Below are 20,029 nucleotides of genomic sequence, written 5' to 3'. Positions count from 1 at the left end.
AGCCGTCCATACTCAGCATACTCAGCCATCCATACTTGGCATACCCATCCATACTCAGCATACTCATTCATCCATCCATGCTCAGCCATCCATCCATGCTCAGTATACTCATCCATCCATCCATGCTCAGCCATCCATACTCAGCATACTCATCCATCCATCCATGCTCAGCCATCCATACTCAGCATACTCAGCTTTCCATACTCGGCATACCCATCCATACTCAGCATACTCATCCATCCATCCATGCTCAGCTATCCATACTCCGCATACTCATCAATCCATACTCAGCCATCCATCCATCCTCAGCAATACTCATCCATCCATTCATGCTCAGCCATCCCATCCACCCCCATCCATAATTAGCCATACCCATCCATACCCAGTCATACCCAGCAATACTCAGCCGTACTCAGCCGTACCCAGCCATACTCAGCCATGCTCAGCCGTACCAAGCCGTACCCAACCATACTCAACCGTACTCAGCCGTACTCAGCTGTACCCAGTCGTACTCAGCTGTACCCAGTCGTACCCAGCCATCCCATCTATGTCCAGCCATACTCAGCCGTACCCATCCCTACTCAGCCATACTCATTCATGCTCAGCCATCCCCATCCACGGCTCATCCATCCCCATTTATGCTCATCCATGCCACATCAGTTATCATCCATGCCACTACAGTGTCTCACAAAAGTGTAATAGGTAGTCCAATTAGATTTGAAACTTATGCCCCTAGAACACCTGACGGTGCTTCCTGCATGTTGGTCCTCTGTATGTGGCCACGCTGTGGAAAAGTCTGACACATGTGGTATCGCTGTACTTAGGAGGAGTAGGAGAATCTATTTTGGGGTGTAATTTTTGGTATGTACATGCTATGTGTTAGAAACATTGTGTAAATGGACAACGTTGTGTAAAAAAAAATGCGTTTTCATTTTCTTTACACATTTTCCAAAAACTTGTAGAAAAAATGACATGTTCAAAAGACTCATTATGCCTTATAGATTATACATTGGGTTGTTTTCTTTCCAAAATGGGGTCATTTTTGGGGCGTTTCGTTTGTCCTGGTTCTCCAGGGCCTTCAAAAGTGTAAGAGGTAGTCAAGAAATGATATGTGTAATTTATGCTCCAAGAACGCCTGATGGAGCTCCCTGCATGTTGGGCCTCTGTAGGTGGTCACGCTGTGTAAAAGTCTCAAATATGTTGTATTTTTTATTTTTTTTATTTTTTCTGTCACATTTTTCCAGTGGACTTTATCACATTGAAAGTTTTTCACTGTGTTTTTAGCACAAGTGTGCATTATTTATTATAGTTCATTTCTTTCACTATATTGTGGTTTTGTCACATTATTCTTTCCATTGCACGATTTGCAAACATTGTAGTATTAATCAGGTGCTAGTGGCTGCAGCAACAACTGTAGTTTAGAGACAATTGGTCCTTGCAGTGAAGGCTGTATATGCAACTCTAATTATTAGTAATGATTATTAATTATTATTTAATATTTAATATTTTTTCATTATTTTTAGATTTATATGGTGTCCACTTTGATGCACTTTATTTAATCCATCTTTCACTATTCACTAGAATATTGCGCAAAATTCTGTTACATTATCTACCAAATATGTGGTATCGCCATACTCAGGAGGAATAGTAGAATGTGTTTTGGGGTGTAATTTGTGCTATGCATATGCTGTGTGTGAGAAATAACCTGCCAATATAACAATTTTGTGAAAAAATAAAAAAGATGGAAAAATCTTGATTTTGCAAAGAATTGTGGGAAAAAAAATACTTAAAAAAACTCACCATGCCTCTAACTAAATACCTTGGAATGTCTACTTTCCAAAAAGGGGTCATTTGGGGGGGTATTTGTACTTTCCTGGCTTGTTAGGGTCTCAAGAATTGAGATAGGCCGTCAGTACTTCAGGTGTGATCAATTTTCAGAGATTGGCACCACAGCTTGTGGACGCTATAACTTTCACAAAGACCAAATAATTTACACCAATTTGTGTTATTTTTACCCAATATATGTAGCAGTAAAAATTTTGGCCAAAATATATGAAGAAAAATTAAAATTTTTTTCTTTTATAGCGCAAAAAATAAAAAAAACTAGTGGTCATTTAAATACCACCAAAAGAAAGCTCTATTTGTGTGAAAAAAGGACAACAATGTCATATAGGTACAGTGTTGCATGACTGAGTAATTGTCATTCAAAATGTGAGAGCACCGAAAACTGAAAAATTGTCTGGTTAGGAAGGGGGTTTAAGTGCCCAGTGGGTAAGTGGTAAAGGAGTTTCTTTACTTCAGTTATTAAGTTATGTAAAAAGGAAACTCATATTTACTTATTTCATCTGCACAAGATTGGGTATTCAAAGAATTTGAATGATTTTTTACATGATTGGATAACTAGCGTGAGGAATAAAGATTCTCAACTTCTTTAGTAAGTAACGCCAGCCACAGTTAGTGTTGAGGGAATCCCTCCTGCGAAGCTATTGTGTTATGCTGGTGGGGGGAAGCCATCCTTGCTGGGAAATTACAACAAACATTGCTAGCGGCTATGACCGTCATGCTGGATGTACCCAAGTCCTAAATCAACTTGGGTATAGTCAGCCTGACCATACATGATTCGATTCTCGGCTGGTCCCTGTAAGGACCCAGTGCAAGTTAACCAAATGCAAATATAAACACATATAAGAGCAACAGGAAAAATGAAAACAATTATTTATATTTTTATGAGCTTGAAAATTTCCCCCTATTCAAATTTCTACATAACTAAGCCCTGAATCACAAATATACTGCAATACTGTTAACATTAAAGTGGTAGTAAACTCTTTTTTTAACTTGTACCTACAGGCGAGCCTCTAATAAGGCTTACCTATAGGTACAGTGAATATCTCCTAAACTTGCACTGTTTAGGAGATATTCACACTGCATGCAGCTGGTGATGTCACCGGCACATTCGCTCTGAAAGGACAGCATACCGGTCCATGACTCCCGCGTACATGCACGTCATCGTGGCGCTGCCAATCAGGCAGTTGGAGTACGCGAACCCAGAAGGAAGACCAGGTGAAGATGGAAGCTCTGTCAGTGGTGACAGTATGCCACTGGAGGGCTTCACTCTCAGGTAAGTATTTCATAATGTGCTAGTATGTGATGCATACTAGCACATTATGCCTGTGTCATGCAGGATTGTTTTTTTTTAACGATCCGGCTTACTACTGCTTTAAGGGCTCATGCACACGAGCATACGTAAAAATACTTAAAAAATGCCGCATTTTTATGCGCATATACATGCATATTGCGTTTAACTGAGTATGAGCACATACAAGCGTAAATTATGCTTCTCTCTGAACGCATGTTTGGGGCATTTTTTTTTGCTCCTGAACGCCGCTTTAAAATACAACTGCAAAAATGACACAATGTGAATATATGCCTTAGGTAACCTAGCTTTAGGAGGCAAAAACAAAACCACCAAACGCCCGTAGCAGCGGTATTTTTTCTGCCCATGAGGCCAAAAATGTAATAATATTGGATTCACACAAAGTGAAATGTATTCTCAACATTAATTAATAACCACGTATATAGTGCTCAAAAACATTCACACACCTGTACCATAAAGCGTCTTTCATGATTAAACTACATGTCCAAATACCCCTTAGACGAAAATTATGCCTAAATTAACTTGTGAGAAATCTGTCTCATAATCAAATAAGTCTATTTTTTTCTTTACTCTGAAAAATGGTTTTGTATTTTGTACTTTACTTCCCAAACATATACACTGATCTAAAACATGTTCAATAAAGTATTTTCTTATTTGGTCCCTATACTTACCCTCCCAAGTCTGGAGGTAAATTATGTCTATCTTTTACTCATTTTTGGTTATACAAAAATTCTCTGTGGCTACAATCTATCTATATAGATGAGAATCCTTCAAAGCTGTCTTTGTTTCCAAAACTCTCAATGGGAGTATTGTATTTTGTGTTTTTACATATATGTGGGTAAATTATGCCACTGTGATCAGATCACAATTCACACTTTAACCTCTTTTGGCAGTTTAACTGAGAATATTTCTTTAACCATGAGTGTATCAGTTGTTTTTTTTTTTTAACACAAATAGGTCTTTCTTTTATAGAGCAGTAAACAGTGCCCCGATGTAATAAAATAATGCACCTATGGATCCTGCATATTCTCAAAAGCTGTGGTCCAGTCCAAACACATCTGTTTGATTCTGTAAACCTAAAGGAACCTTTTATATGTTAGGATATTAAGGCCCCTTTCACACGATCGGACCGATCAGGTCCGCCTGTCCGTTTTTCAGGAGGACCCGATCAGGCCACCCATTGTCTTCCATGGGGAGGTGGATGTCAGCGGACATCCGTGTCTGCTGACACCTGCCTGGGACCTGATTCAACAAAATCTGCTAAAAATAGAGGTATGGCGATTGGATGGAAACAGACATTCAATCTCTTTCCATCCTACTGCCCCATAGAGGAGAGCGGGCTCTGTCCTTGTCCGCTTGCATAACGGAGCGGACAGGACCTGTCCTCCGCCTGCTCCGCGGGGATCAGCACAGAGATCCCCCGCTGAGCAAATGGATTACGCACGGACGGATCCGCCCCATGTGGGGGTCTAACTTGTCTTCCAATATTTCACAAAAAATAATGACACAACTGAGATCAATCTTCTGAGTTTCTGACTATATTTTTATAAGTAGTTCATGGAAATCCTAAATGTAAAGTCTAGGATCTAGGAGGGGCTTGCTATGTAAAAGATCTTTAATGCAAACTCTCAGCTTTGGATCAATGACAATGGTTCCATTTAAAGTGATTCTGAAGGTTTTTTTTTTTTAAATTATAGTTATACTTAACTGCTCTGTGCAATGGTTTTGCACAGGGGAACCTTGATCCTTTTTTTTGGGGTCCCCTACTAGTGGTCCTGACTCCTCCCACCAAGCCGTGTCCATGTAAATAGACATTGTTCATTCACACACAAACCGCAACTCACCCGCCCCTCCCCCCCCACTCTTCCCTCATTGGCTCACTGGCTGTGACTGACAGAAGCAGGAGCCAATGATTCCCGCTGCTGTGTGAGCCAATAAAGTAAGAGAGACCCTGGAGACCCGCTGCTCTGATCCACATCACTGGATCAAGATTGGGCTAAGGTAAGTATAAGTGGGGGCTGGGGGGGGGGGGAGCTGCACCCAGAAGGTTTTTTACCTTAAAGTGGATGTAAACCCAATGTCATCCTTTCTAAACTACTGCCATAGGGGTTATCTATAAGGATATACATGCCTCCTGCATGTATCTTTACCAGTCAAATGTCTCCCCTCTGTCTGTTATGAGAGTCGAAAAACTGCAGATTCTGTGGGCGGGTCTGTTGTCTGGAGCTCGGTGGGTGGAGTCGTGATGTCAGTAGACTCCCCGCCCACCTCTACATTCCCCTTGTCAATATGCATTTTCTCCTGTGTATTTCTAACTGAACTTCTGCTATGATCTCTAACATCCAGTGAAAAGACAGGAAAGTAACCACATGACTTTAGCATGCCGAATCATGCTGAGGTGTGGAACAGCCAATCCTTGCAGAGCTGCTGAAGAAAGGAGTGGGGGAGGGAATTAAAAAATAATGCATGTGTCTTAGGCTAATGCATGAGATGTAAATCACCTGTCACTCACAGCAAGGGGGAGGATTTGACAAAGTTTTTGACAGTTTGTCAAGATTTCTCTTACTGAACAATAAAAGGGGACTGCTCAGAGATGGATTAACTCTGTGTGGTAAGACTGGGCTCAAATGATAGGAAATCTTATACTCTACAGTATGATATCAAAAAAAAAAAAAATAAAAATTTCGGGTTTGCATCCAGTTTAATGCATAGAAATGCATAGAACGCATTAAGTTAAAAAAACCTTGTGCCTAAAGGACCACTTTAACCAAGCACCCTTTAAAGTTTATGTAGACCCTAAAAATTGACTTCTCTTAATTGCTTCATTTTGATCTGCTACATATACCCTTGAAAGCTTTTTACATAAGAACAAAAATACTTGTTGATATGGCTAGAAATCGTTTAACTGGTTCCCAAATGCCGCACACTGATATACGTCGGTAGAATGGCACGGGTGGGCAAATGGGCGTACCTGTACGTCCCGCCCTCCCCATGGGCGGGGGGGGCGTGATAGCACCCGCGTGCCCGTGTCGGTCGGGTTTGTTAGGGGAGCGATCAGTCCCCAGGGCCAGACCAATGATTTATGGTCTGGACCTGGTGATCGCTCCTAACGAATGAAAAGCTTCCCCTGCCTGTGTAAGTGTAAACACAGATAGGAGAAAGTGATGTCATCTCTCCTTGTGGAGTCTTTTAGATTCCAATGAGAGAGAGAGGACATCTAACCGTGAGTTGCACCAACAGTACACTGACATCAGCACACATAGGTACACTTTCCACCCCCTGATCACCCCCCAATCGCCCCTCCAGTTAACCCTTTCACTCCCTGTCACTGTGTCACCAATTGCAGTTTTCAGATTTTTCACTGATCACTGCATTGGTGTAATTTGTGACTGAAATAAGTGTTAGGGCAGTTAGTATTGGCCCCCGTTAGGTCTAGGTTACCCCCCTAAACTCCCATAATAAAGGTTTAACCCCTTGATTGTCCCTCAGTTAACCCTTTCACACCCTGTCGCCAGTGTCACTAATCGATCGTTGTATTTGTGTCACTGGTGACGCTAGTTAGCCAGTTAGGTGATTAGTTTCACCGTCAGGTTTTTATAGCCTCAGGTACCCCCATATATTACCTAATAAAGGATTTAACCCCCTGATTGCCCCCTAGTTAACCCTTTCACCCCCTGTCACCAGTGATCACCATATTATTGTTACGGGTGACACTGGTTAGTTAGTTTGTTTTTATAGCATCAGGGCACCCGCAGTATATTACCCAATAAAGGTTTAACCCCCTGATCGCCCGGCAGGTGATACAAGTTAGCTTTTAGCATCAGTCAGGGTCTGTGCCGCCCCAGGCAGCGTCAGATTAGTGCCAGTAGCGCTAACACCCACGCACGCACCATACACCTCCCTCAGTAGTATAGTGTCTGAACGGATCAATATCTGATCAGATCTATACTAGCGTCCCCAGCAGTTTAGGGTTCCCAAAAATGCAGTGTTAGCGGGATCAGCCCAGATACCTGCTAGCACCTGCGTTTAGCCCCTCCGCCCAGCCCAGCCCACCCAAGTGCAGTATCAATCGATCACTGTCACTTACAAAACACAACACACATAACTGCAGCATTTGCAGAGTCAGGCCTGATCCCTGCGAACGCGAACAGTTTTTCTGGTAGCATTTGAATCAGTTGCTGACAGTCAGGAGCTATTTTTGTGAGTCTCACTAGTGTAACGGTAAATTTAGAGACCAAAATGTCAAATTGAAGGTACACTAGTGAAGAGGCCTACATGTTTCTGAGCATGACAGATAGTGAAGAGGAAGTCACTCATCTGTCAGATTCAGGCTCAGAATACGATGCTGTAGACAGCAGCGGCACCCTGACAGATAGCTCTGACGACGGAGTAGTGGTCCCTGCCAAGGTCAGGCGTACCAGACCCTTTTCTTCTGCTGTCATTGAGGTGCAAGAACCGCAGGGCTCTCGTATGGAGCAGAGAGACAGTACTAGTGCCGCTCATCCTTCTGGTGAACTGGCAAGCACTAGCGGCCTAGTACACCCTGGTTGTAGTCAAACCAGCAGCATTGCAGTAACACGTGGTGACATGGCGAGTCTCATAAGTGCAGTTCAAGCTGGTGCGGTGGCTAGCACAACTAGTGTCCCGCAGCCACCAAGAAGAAGACAAAGACAGGCCCGTCAAGCCCATTGTGCCCTTCCTGCTGCATTCACCATTCCTAATTGGGAACCCACCACTTCTGCAGCACCCGTACTTCCCCCATTCACTGGCCAACCCGGAATTCAGGTGGAAACAGTTGATTTTACGTCACTTGATTTTTATTCACTGTTTTTCACGGAAGATCTCTATAGATCTATTGTGGACCAAAGCAATTTGTATGCTGGTCAATTCAACACAGCTAATCCCCATTTGACCCTTGCCAGTGATTGGAAACCTTCAGGCTGGATGCTGGATTGTGTCCTCACATTGCTTTTCACATCTACAAGTGGCAACCTGTCTGATGGCATACCATCACTGCCTGTGAATAAATAGCATCTATCTTTCCATCATAAGGGTCACGCCTGTTCTCGTATACAGCATGTTGACTACCCCTCTTTGGGTTGATCCGTCCACTTCTCAACAGGCACACCCACATTTCAAAAAGCCCAGACGGGCAAATCCAGGATACAACTCCGCTCAATTTTCTTGTTGTTTTTAATATCTTCGGAATGTTCATGCATATGACAGTTTCAGAAATATACACATGGTTGACTCTTTTCATGTACCCCTGAAGCAGGAGATTTTGGAAAACTCCGTAACGCGTAGGGTGAACTATAAAGTAATATTGTCAATTATTATATGATCGTCAGTACATATGCACTGTTGCTAACATTCTGCTTTTTTATTCTGTATCTTATGCAAAAATCTTTGTTATTAATAAAATTTATACTTTTGTACGTACCTTGGAATTTCAGTTCCCTTAAAGTCCAGTTAGGGGAATTTTCCGTTTTCGATTTAGATATTTGGATGTGGCACCCCCCAGAGACTCCCTCCGATAATTAAATTTGAAGTTGGAAACCAATTATGGTTTCCAAATTTAAGACCTTTCTGGGCCTATCCCTCCTCATGGGCAAAACCAAAAAGAGTGAGTTGCAGTCATATTGGTCCACTGACCCAATTCACCATATGCCCGTGTTCTCTGCCTTCATGACCAGGGCACGATACGAGCAGATCTTGCAGTTCGTGCACTACAACGACAGTAAACTCTGTTGTCCTCGGGGTGACCCTGGATACAATCAGCTCTACAAAATTCGGCCCCTCGTAAACCACTTCAACTAATGGTTTGCAGCCTTGTTTACTCCTGATCAAGTCCCTGATTAAGTTTTCTGGCCTCTTGTCTTTCAAACAGTATCTTCCCAGCAAGCGTGTCAGATATGGTGTCAAGATGTATAAGCTCTGTGACAGGGCCACAGGCTATACATATAGTTTTATGGTTTACGAGGGAAGAGATAGTCACGTAGAGCCGGAGAACTGCCCAGATTACATAGGGAGCGCTGGTAAGATTGTGTGGGACTTATAACAAGAATCTCCCCAAATTCACTAAATTACATGACACAGGCATATGGTCCACGCAGGGAGTATTTTATCTACATCACCTCCTAAAAGATGGACACCCCAAAACTTTCAATTCACTTAGAGAAGAATTTACGATTCAAAACCGAATGTTTTCCTGACTCCGTCCCACACCCTACACCCAATGTCATTATGGCAGTAATTAAGAGCACGGATTCCCACAAACTAATCTCAGCATTTTATAATATGCTCTCCACCCCCATCTCTACCAAAATAGCATACTATCTGAAACCCAGATGGGAGAGAGAGGTGGGACCAATAGAGGATGAGGAGTGGGGGAAGGCACTAGAGTCCTGTAAGGCTGTATCCCTCAAACTATCTGATCGACTATCACAACTTTATATTTTACATAGGGCATACCTCACACCCCTCAGAGTGGCAAGATACAAACGCACTCAATCTACAACATTCCTGATGTGTGGAAAAGAGACAGGCATATTTTTCCACCTGATCTGGACATGCCCCAAGATACAAGGCTTGTGGAGGCAAATCGTGACATTTCTACAATGGGCTCACCCGTAGCATTAGACCCAAAACAATGCCTTATTGGTATATTACCAGACACAATTGATAAATATACAAAAATATTTCTTCACGAGACGCTGTTTTCAGCCAGTAAAATTATAGCTAAAAAATGGATGACACAAACACCTCCCAAGATAGTAGAATGGAAAATAGAAGTGAATAATACCCTGCCATACAAGAAATGTATATATAACTTGCATCCATTTACCCTACAGCTGATCTGACTTGTTTTAGGGGCTGCCGACTCCTAGGGTTAATGACCCATATCTGGTGGGAATGTCCTAGAATCCTTCCCTTTTGCAGCAAAATTTTCACTATGATTTTCAAGGTTACTGGATGCCAGGTGGCTAGGTCCCTACCAATAGCTCTACTAAATGCTCATATACCTCAAATACCAAAAAATACACAAAAACGAATCCATTTTATTCTCACAGGAGCCAAGCTTACAATTGCCAAAGCGTGGAAGAAACCTAAACCCTCTTTCTTGGAAGCCAAAAAAAAAAAAATATCTTGGATAATGACTCGAGAAAAGTTAGCTAGCATTCTGAATAATACTGTTATGAAATTCAAAAACCTTTGGGAACCTTGGGCTAGATATGTCGGAATCTCACATACCCAGGGTGTGCCTCCGATTCCTCCACAACTCTAAGTTAGGCACGTACTCTACCTTCCCCCCCCCTCCCCCCCCCTTCTTTCCTTCTTCTCTCATACTTTTCCGCTCCTCTTTTTATTTTTCCCCTTCTATAGGGGTTCCTGGTGATGTCCTGAGGGAGACCCTTCTCCCTTCTGCTTTTTTTAATATAAATAAAAATGATAGACAAAATAACCTCTTTTTCAGATAATAAAGCCAGTCCCTCTTGGCCTGGCAACTTTGGGAGTTTTAAAATCTAACCGTGAGTATGGTGAGAGGTTTCCTCCCCTGGTGCAGTTAGTACCCGATAGGGGCACCAGGAAGACGAAAGTGCCCTATTTTTTTTAGTTAGCCTATATAAGGGAACTTCTCTTATTTTAATTCATTATATTAATTATTCAACACTCTAAGACCAATTATATCGTTATATTGCTTTGTCTTTATTTTTTTCAAATGGAAGTGATTATTTTCAGTTGGCATTTACCAGGTTTTGTTAATATCGATATTTATCGTAATGTACTAAACTGTTTTATTTTATTTCTGAAAATAAAATATTTTGAAAGAAGAAATGTGTATATATATTAACAGAGGTTGCCCCAACAAATATAACAAGATATGGGACCGCTGGCTACAAGAGTCTGATACCTGTGTATAATATAAAATCATATCAGTTTGGAATAAACACTCAGACACGTCTCACTATGTAGTCTTTATGTGCAAAATGTGTACTCACAGAACATACCCACATGGCAAAAAACAATGTACCTGTTATCGTAACTACAAAATGTATAACATTCAATGTATCAGTTACGAAGTTTATATGCAAAGCAAACATAACATGTACGCACCATTTGATCAATAAAAACCTTTCTTCAACGTTAAATATTATGTGGGACTTGATGTCACCCTTATTCGGAAAGGGGTACCACTTGTATGTGGACAATTATTACATGAGCTTGCCACTTTTTAGTCACTTGTTTGATCACCAAATTAGCGCAGGTGGCACAGTGCAATCTAATATCCAGGGCTTTCCCCAGCAGCTTGTAGATTCCCGTCTTATGGCCCGTACACACGATCCGAATATCGTACGAAAACGGTTGTCCAAGGAAGGATCGTACGATATTCGGATCGTGTGTACACCACTTTCGACAGCCGATCACGACCGTTCATCCGATATTATTCGATCGGACATACCCGTAAATTTTCCTCGTACAATTCCAGATCGTACGATTTTCGTTTAGTCAGTATAGTTGTCGTCTGAAAATACAATACAAATACATTACAACACATGACATCACTTCCGATTTTTTTTGTCTGTCGTACGAGAATTTTCGTGACTTTATTTAGCTATTCAATTTCTACTTGCGACTATTAAGCGAGAACGGTCGCATGATCAGTCGTACGATATTCGCATCGTGTGTACGGGGCATTAGGCTGGGGGAGCGAGCCTGCTTGAATTGTAATAACTTGCTGGTTGTGAAGTGGAGGGATAATCGGAATGTTTTCGTTCTGCCCTTCATTCACGCAGACACGACGATCCAAATTCCTACGGTGACTGGTGTTGTGGAGAAACCCCTCTGTGTCCAGGAATATAACCTTAATATGGGAGGGGTGGACCTCAGAGACCAGTTGTTGGTACCATACCTAATTGCCCGTAAGGCCAGATGCTGGTACAAAAAAGTGTCTGTATACTTATTTCAATTGGCTCTGCTGAATGCTTTTGTGTTATACAAAGCTTCAGGAAGAACTGGATCCTTCCCTAAATTCCTGGAAGAGATCATTACAGCATTTCTGTTTACAGACGGTGCTGTGGCCCAACTTCCCAATCCAAATGCAGTAAGCCGGCTGCATAGGAGGCATTTTCCTTATGTTCTCCCAGGTACCCCTACCCAACGAGCCCCCAAAGAAGATGTCGTGTCTGTAGCAAGCGCTGATATAGGCGTGACACCCGCTATAATTGTCCCTCCTGTCCTGACAATCCTGGTCTTTGCATTGGTGAATGTTTTGAACGCTACCACACACTAGTGGAGTTTTAGCGTAGGGTACAGTACTGCACAGACTAGGACACACATTCACAGGGTCTTCAAAGATGCCATTGCATTTTGGGAGACCGGAACCTGGAACCGAACTGTTACAACCGTTACAGTTACAAAAAAAATTTAAAATAAAAAGTGTAAAAAAAAAAAAAAAATAGAAAAGTTATAAAAACACAAAAACAAGTTAAATAAAAAAACAAAAATTGTTGTCATTTTATTGTTCTCTCTCTCTCTATTCTCTCTCTATTGTTTTGCTCTTTTTTACTGTATTCTACAATGCAATGTAGAATACATTGCAGTTTTATTATTACTATGTTTTATCATGTTTGCTTTTCAGGTATGTAATTCTTTTATATTTTACTGTTTACTGTGTTTTATTGTTAACCATTTTTTTGTTTTCAAGTACGCCAGCACGGGTTTATTTATCTTGACAGCAACAGCGTTTGCTCCCACGATATGTAAAGCCATGACTCCAGTGCTGTCGGGGGTGAATTTACCACCACAGTTAAAAAAAAGCATATATGCTGAAGCATGGGGGCAGGAGTGGAGGAGCGATTTGCTCCTAACATTAGGGGCGGATTGCCCCCATGCTTTGGCATATATTTTTTAGGCACAGATTGCATTAAAAAATGTTTTTTAATATTTTTACTATGTTTTATAGGTATTTGCTTTGCAGGCATGGTAAGTCTTACTGTAATGTTACTTTGTTTTATTGTTAACCATCATTTGCTTAGCAGGTACGCCATTCAGCTGCAGCACTGATTTATTCATCTTGACACCAACAGCGTTTGCTCCCACAATACGTAAATCAGTGACTCCAGCGCTATAGGAGGTGATTTCACCACCACAGTTAAAATAAAAATGGTGCATGTATGCCCATCATTAGAAGTGGGTGGATGAAGGGCGGTATTCTAATGGTGGGCATACCCATCGATCAATGTCCTTTTTTTAATCAGCCCACAGGCTGCATGAAAAAAAGAACATTACAATGTATGCCCAACAAGGACTAGCAACGTACTGGTATGTTGCTGGACTTTGAGTGGTTATACCAGAATGATGCCTGCAGGTTTAGGTATTATCTTGGTATCATTCTTTTCAGCCAGCGGTCTGCTTTCATGTAAAAGCAATCCTAGTGGCTAATTAGCCTCTAGACTGCTTTTATAAGCAGTGGGAGGGAACGTCCCTCTCCTCTGTCTTCCATGGTTTTCTCGGGCTCTCCTGTCCCAACAGGGAACCCGAGAATGCAGCCGGTGGTTCCGCCAGCTGACCATAGAGCTGATCAGAGACCAGAACAGCTCCAATCATTGCTATGGCCTAAGAAATCGGAAGCTACAAGCTTTTCATGACTTAGGTTTCGCCAGATATAAACAGCACCATTGGGAAATTGTCAAAGCATTTTATCACACTGATCTTGGTGTGGTCAGATGCTTTGAGGGCTGAGGAGAGATCTAGGGTCTAATAGACCCCATTTTTTTCAAAAAAGAGTACCTGTCACTGCCTATTGCTATCATAGGGGATATTTACATTCCCTGAGATAACAATAAAAATGATTAAAAAAAATAAAAAATGAAAGGAACAGTTTAAAAATATAATTAAAAAGCAAAATAAATAATTAAAAAAGCCTTTAAAAGCCTTTACAGGTGAAGTGAGAGAAGTTTCAGTGCCCCTCTGGTGAAAGTGGCTTTCTTTCTAATTATTTTTTTTTCATTCCCACGTTCACCAGAGGGACACTGGAACTTCTCTCTCACTTCATGTAACTACACACATTAATGTGGGCTACATATGTTTTCACTCAATCGTGCACTACACTGTGTCAACTGGCTGGCTCCTTGGCTGTCTTTCTGGGCCGGGGTGGCTTTTCCTGCCTCAGCCCCGGGATAGACTTTTGTTGGACGCCCATACCCCCACTTTTTAGACGCCAGGCGATCTTTGAGCTGACGTATACCTCTTGTACCATACCCTTAATGACTGCACAAGCTCCACGAAACATGTCGAGAGATTTATGGCTTTTATTTTTTATGCCTACCATGCAATTGTGTATGTATATATCATTATGTACCAGTGCAAGATGAATTTATTTTTCTCATGTACATTTTTTAGATGTCAGCTCTCTACTAGCTTTACCTTTTTTGAAACTATACTATGGATGCTCATGGAATGCCTACATTTTGTTTGTTCAATAAATATCATTTTTATTTATCATTTGTGTATTATTTCTTGTGACACGCCTCATTTGAAGTCCCAATGACCACTGTTCTTTTTGTATGTTATACAATAGGGATGAAGGCCTGTCACGGTGGTTGTGCCAGGTCACATTTTTCCTGTCTGTACTATATATGTTTTTATTTTATTTTACTTTGACATACAAATAGTTTGGGGAGCTATGTAGCATTTACTGCAAAAATAACACCCGCTGCATCCTTAACAACCATTTGCTGACTGCAAGGATTCCCCGCTGACTGCAAAAAGTAAACAAAAGTGCCAAAAATGTGAAAAAAAAATGATGTGTGGTTCCCCCCAATCACACCAGGCCCTTTGGGTCTGGTATGGATTTGGGGGGCTCACGCCAAAAATATAGAAAAACTGGCATGAGGTTCCTCCCAGAAGTCATACCCGACCCTTATTCGAGGAGGCAGACCTCCTCAACATGGGAGGTGCTTTGCTGAGGAGGGGGACCCTGGGAAAGCACCTTGCCCCCATGTTGATGAGGACAAGGGTCTCTTCCCCACAACCCTGGCCTGGTGGTTGTGGGGGATGCGAGGGGTTACTTGGCGGGAATCTGGAAGCTCCCATTAACAAGGGATCTCCCAGATCCTGCCCACCCTCCATGTGAATGAGTATATGGTACATAGTAGCCATACTCTTTCACCAAAAAAAAAAACTGACTAGTGTAAATAAAAACAGGGCACGGTGTCCCAAATGTCCCCAGCCTCTGATGGTTGCTCCTTAGCAATTTGCAGCCCTGAGTTGAACTGTCACATTTAGCAGGAATACCACTGATAATTGTTTCACTCTATAGTGCAACCGGAGGTTCTGACTGTGTTAAAACAACATGTAAAAACACACATTACATACCGCAAAATAAAAAAATTAACTCATGCAGAATTTAACGTGCTTAAGTTATTTTATCTCAAAAATGTATGCAGTATTTTTTACTCTTAGTGAATTGACTCCTATATCACACATTTTCTGAACCAGGGTGGTGCTGTGCACATAGCATATCTTGATTTCAACAGAGCATTTGATACGGTTCCATATAATAATAAACAGTTAAGACTTAACTCACGGGTAGGCAACCTCGGCCCTCCAGCTGTGGTGAAACTACAAGTCCCATGATACATTGCAAGATCGTGACAATCAGAGATATGACTCTTAGAGGCAGAGGCATGATCGGATGCCTAGGTTGTCTACCCCTGACTTAACCCTTTGATGGTTCAGTAGATATGCAGTTGGCTAAAGCAGTGGTCATCAACCCTGTCCTCAGGGCCCACTAACAGGCCAGGTTTGCAAGTTAACTGAAATACATCACAGGTGATATCATTTGCTGCTCAGTGATTGCAGTATTCTAGTCTGCATCTCCCCAAGGTAATACATAAAACCTGGCCTGTTAGTGGGCCCTGAGGACAGGGTTGATGACCACTGGGCTAGAGGATAGAATTCAGAGCGTAGTTGTTCTAATTAATCTGTTTGTGACATAATTAAAGGTTTGGTAGGCAAGGTAGGTTTTTTTGCTGATGCACAAAGGTGTTCAATAGGGTTGATATCCCTGGGAGGTGTTGGTAACATGGAACATGGTTTGACATTGCTGGAAGCAGTGAAACCTGCACTTCAATGTTTCAAAATCCAATTTAATGTATTTAGGGTAAAATAATCCTAATAAAGTACAATTGTGGGAGTACAGTGTTGGCCAGAACTACAAAGGAAAAAGATTTAGGGGTACTTATTTCAGATGATTGCAAAATGAGGAAACACTGTGGCAAAGCAGTGGGGAAAGCAAAGATAATTCTGGTGTGCATCACTAGAGGGATCCCCAGCAAGAAGAGCAGGAAGGTCCTGATTCTCTAATATAGATATTTTGTTAGACCTCATTTAGAATACTGGGTCCAGTTCTGGAGACCTCACTTACAAAAATATATTTATAAGCTAGAACAAGTCCAGAGACAGGTAAAAAAAAAAAAGGGTCAAAGGTCTGACAGAAAACCAGAAAGGACTGCAAGTTCTTAATTTGTACAGTATTGAGAAAAGAGTGGAAAGCAGAGACATTACTGAAACCTTTTAATACTTAAAGCGATACTAAAGTCTTGGGGTTTTTTTATTTAAAAATAATAAACATGTTATACTTACCTGCTCCTTGCAGTGGTTTTGCACAGAGCAGCCCAAATCCTCCTCTTCTCGGGTCCCTCGCCGGCACTCCTGGCCTCTCCCTCCTGCCTAGTGCCCCCACAGCAAGCAGCTTGCTATGGGGGCACCCGAGCCACTGCTCTGTGTGTCCTTTCAGACACAGAGACATGGCACAGCCCCGCCCCCTTCTATCCTCTGACTGGCTCACAGACTTTGATTGACAGCAGTGGGAGCTGCTGCCTGTTTACTTCCTGGATATACACAGAAGCACACATCCAGCTCTGCAGCTCTCTGTGGCCCTCTTATGACTTCTCCTCCCCTCCCTTCCCGACAAACTCTCACGGGAGTGAGAAAGAGAGCTGTGCATGATGTCATTAGTCAAGGCTAATGACCAGACAAGAAACAGGCTGTGGGCTGTATAAGGTATTTACTGGCAGAAAAAAAATTTTACTATCGAAAGTTAACCCCTTCCAGCCGAGCGTACGCAGCTGCAGGCATTATCCCGGTACTGTTTTTTAGAGCCAGCGATCGGCTATCCAGGTATAACAACCGATGCGGCTAAAAGCTCCCGCCGCTCTTACCGGGCCTCCCGTTCCATCGGGAGGCCCGATGACCAATTAGCCGCCTCCGGCGGCTGGGGACGGACTGGAACGAAGCCGTGAATGGCTTCGTTCCAGCCTCCTAGTCGTAAACACGGAAGTGACATCATGACCTGACTTCCCATTTACTCAACTTCCAATGGCGCCGGTTTTAAAAAAATATACAGTATTCAGAATCACCGTTTTCTGCGATCTGAATACTTTGAAGTGCAAAGGAGGGATTGGGGGTCTTTTAGACCCCCGATCCCTCCATAAAGAGTACCTGTCACCACCTATTATTGTCACAAGGGATGTTCACATTAAAACACAATTTATAAATATAAAAATAAATAAAATAAATAGGAAAAAAAATTTTTTAAAGCGCCCCTGTCCCCGCGAGCTCGTGCAGCAAAGAAAACGCATACGGAAGTCGCGCCCGCATATGTAAACGGTGTTCAAATCACACATGTGAGGTATCGCCGCGATCATCAGAGCAAGAGCAATAATTCTAGCACTGGACCTCCTCTGTAACGCTAACCTGGTAACCGTAAAAAAAATTTAAAGCGTCGCCTATGGAGATTTTTAGGTACCATAGTTTGTCGCCATTCCACGAGTGCGTGCAATTATAAAGCGTGACATGTTTGGTATCTATTTACTCGGCATAACATCATCTTTCACATTATACAAAAAAATTGGGGTAACTTTACCATTTTGTTTTTTAAAATTCATGAAAGTGTCCCTTTTCCCAAAAAGTTGCGTTTAAAACACCGCTGCACAAATACCGTGTGACATAAAATATTGCAAGAATGGCCATTTTATTCTCTAGATTCTCTGCTTAAAAAATATATATAATGTTTGGGGGCTCTAAGTAATTTTCTAGCAAAAAATACAGATTTTAACTTGTAAACACCAAATTTCACAAATAGGCTTAGTCATAAAAGGGTTAAAACAACGAGGGCAGAAGATTTAATAGATGGAAAGATGAAAAAATGACTTGGGAATTGGGTATTTTTTTCAAAGTGAAATTTCACCACATTCACTAAGCTGGAGAAAATTCCCCTGCAATGTGCAAATTTCCTTGCAAAGTGTGCAGCCTATTTACCTTTAATACATCATCCCTCTGGTATGCCAAACTTTATATCTAAACTTCTCCTGCACCCAAAGAGTGTCTCTTACAACATGACAAAGAAAGATTGCCTTAACTGTATTACTATCGCAATTCAGTCTCAACATAACTGGCATACTGAATTAAACTGCAATCCACTTTAAAATATCACCTTATTTTGACCAGCTGGTATATTTAAATTCAAATTTCTTGCTGTCGGTGTCACTTAGGGGAGATTTTCTGTACTTCCTCTCTTGAGACGCAACAGGAAGTGCAAGGAGGGCTCTTCAAAGGTAGGCAAATCCGATCTTAAATAGTTGAAACTGCAACAATTGTCCCCACTGTAAGATTGCTCCTATGTTCCTATTTCTGACATTGTCTGCTGAGGTTGCTTTAAAGTGTAAGTAAACCCTCCTGTTGTTTTTAGCCAAGGAAGCTGCCATCTTTGACTCTGTTTAATCTACAACTGCCATGATGCTGCACATGTGATCAATTATGACATAAGCCATTGGATGGTTTGACAGTTTGGTTGAGAGCACAACCAATGGGAGTGCTGCATTTCCGGCACGTGCCGGAAATTAAACTGTTTTATGGCTGGGTTTACTACCGCTTTAAAGTCCTTTTCACACGGGCGGACCAATCGGGCCCGCCTGTTAGTTTTTCAATGGACCCTCCAGTCTCCTCTATGAAGCAGAGTTATAACCTCTGACATCCGATCCGATCTTATCTGCTAATACATGGGGATCCGTTCCCCATCTGTCTGGTGGATCGGATCGGATGGCAGTTGGGTGTAAACTGACAGGAGGTCCATTTACATCTGACTGCCACATAGAGGACAGTGGGCTGTGTCTATGTCCACTCTGCATAAGCAAAGTAGACCCAGAATGCTCAGCGGGAATCAGTGGATCAATGGAGCCCGCCCCATGTGAAAGGGGCCTTATGGTATAGTTAAATAAAAAATAAAAAAAACAAACAAATACAATAGTGCCCAAAACAAGGTAATCAATTAAATAAAACCCACAAAAGATACACCTTTCTTCCTTGAAATATCTTATACTCTGTTACCTGAATAATAAAAAAAAAACAGCAGGGATATATAAATTCTTACAAAATAATTTCTATTACCTTTGAGAACAGAAATATGTTGCCGGCCTTCCCCGTCTGGATGATAGTTCCTAAACTCAATATCATCAGCATCTTTCAGCTCCACCTTGTCATAGCCATACCAGCCAAGAAGTTCATTCATGGTATTTTCAGCAAAGTTCTGAAAATATTTAAAACATTGTTTTTGCAGTCAGTGACATTGCAAGGTGAATGTTTACACATTCATAACATTATTGTTTCATTTACAGCATAAATTATTCTTATATTTATATCAGATTATTTTTTTTTTTATCCAACAGCTCCCTATAGGCAGATTATATAACATCATATAAGCAGAAAAGAGCAAACATGTTATACAGCATTTATATAATAAAAGAATTAATGTACCGCTACAAATTTGTCAAAGTGTAAAAGAGTAAAGAAATACTATACTGTGCACCATTG

The 20,029-nt window shown here is 41.6% G+C and overlaps 1 protein-coding gene across 3 annotated transcripts in view; it reads right to left on the bottom strand.

Moving 5' to 3' along the window:
- SOBP (sine oculis binding protein homolog) overlaps nucleotides 1-20,029 on the bottom strand; it is a 300,195-nt gene that overhangs the window by 209,729 nt on the left and 70,437 nt on the right. For all 3 annotated transcript variants that reach the window (XM_073627027.1, XM_073627029.1, XM_073627028.1), the window contains one exon: nucleotides 19,607-19,745. In XM_073627027.1, coding sequence (XP_073483128.1) covers nucleotides 19,607-19,745 — 139 coding nt within the window. The remainder of the gene's footprint in view (nucleotides 1-19,606; nucleotides 19,746-20,029) is intronic.

The sequence above is a fragment of the Aquarana catesbeiana genome, linkage group LG04 (assembly GCF_042186555.1).
Source record: "Aquarana catesbeiana isolate 2022-GZ linkage group LG04, ASM4218655v1, whole genome shotgun sequence".
NCBI lineage: Eukaryota > Metazoa > Chordata > Amphibia > Anura > Ranidae > Aquarana > Aquarana catesbeiana.
This window is presented reverse-complemented; position numbering and strand designations above follow the sequence as displayed.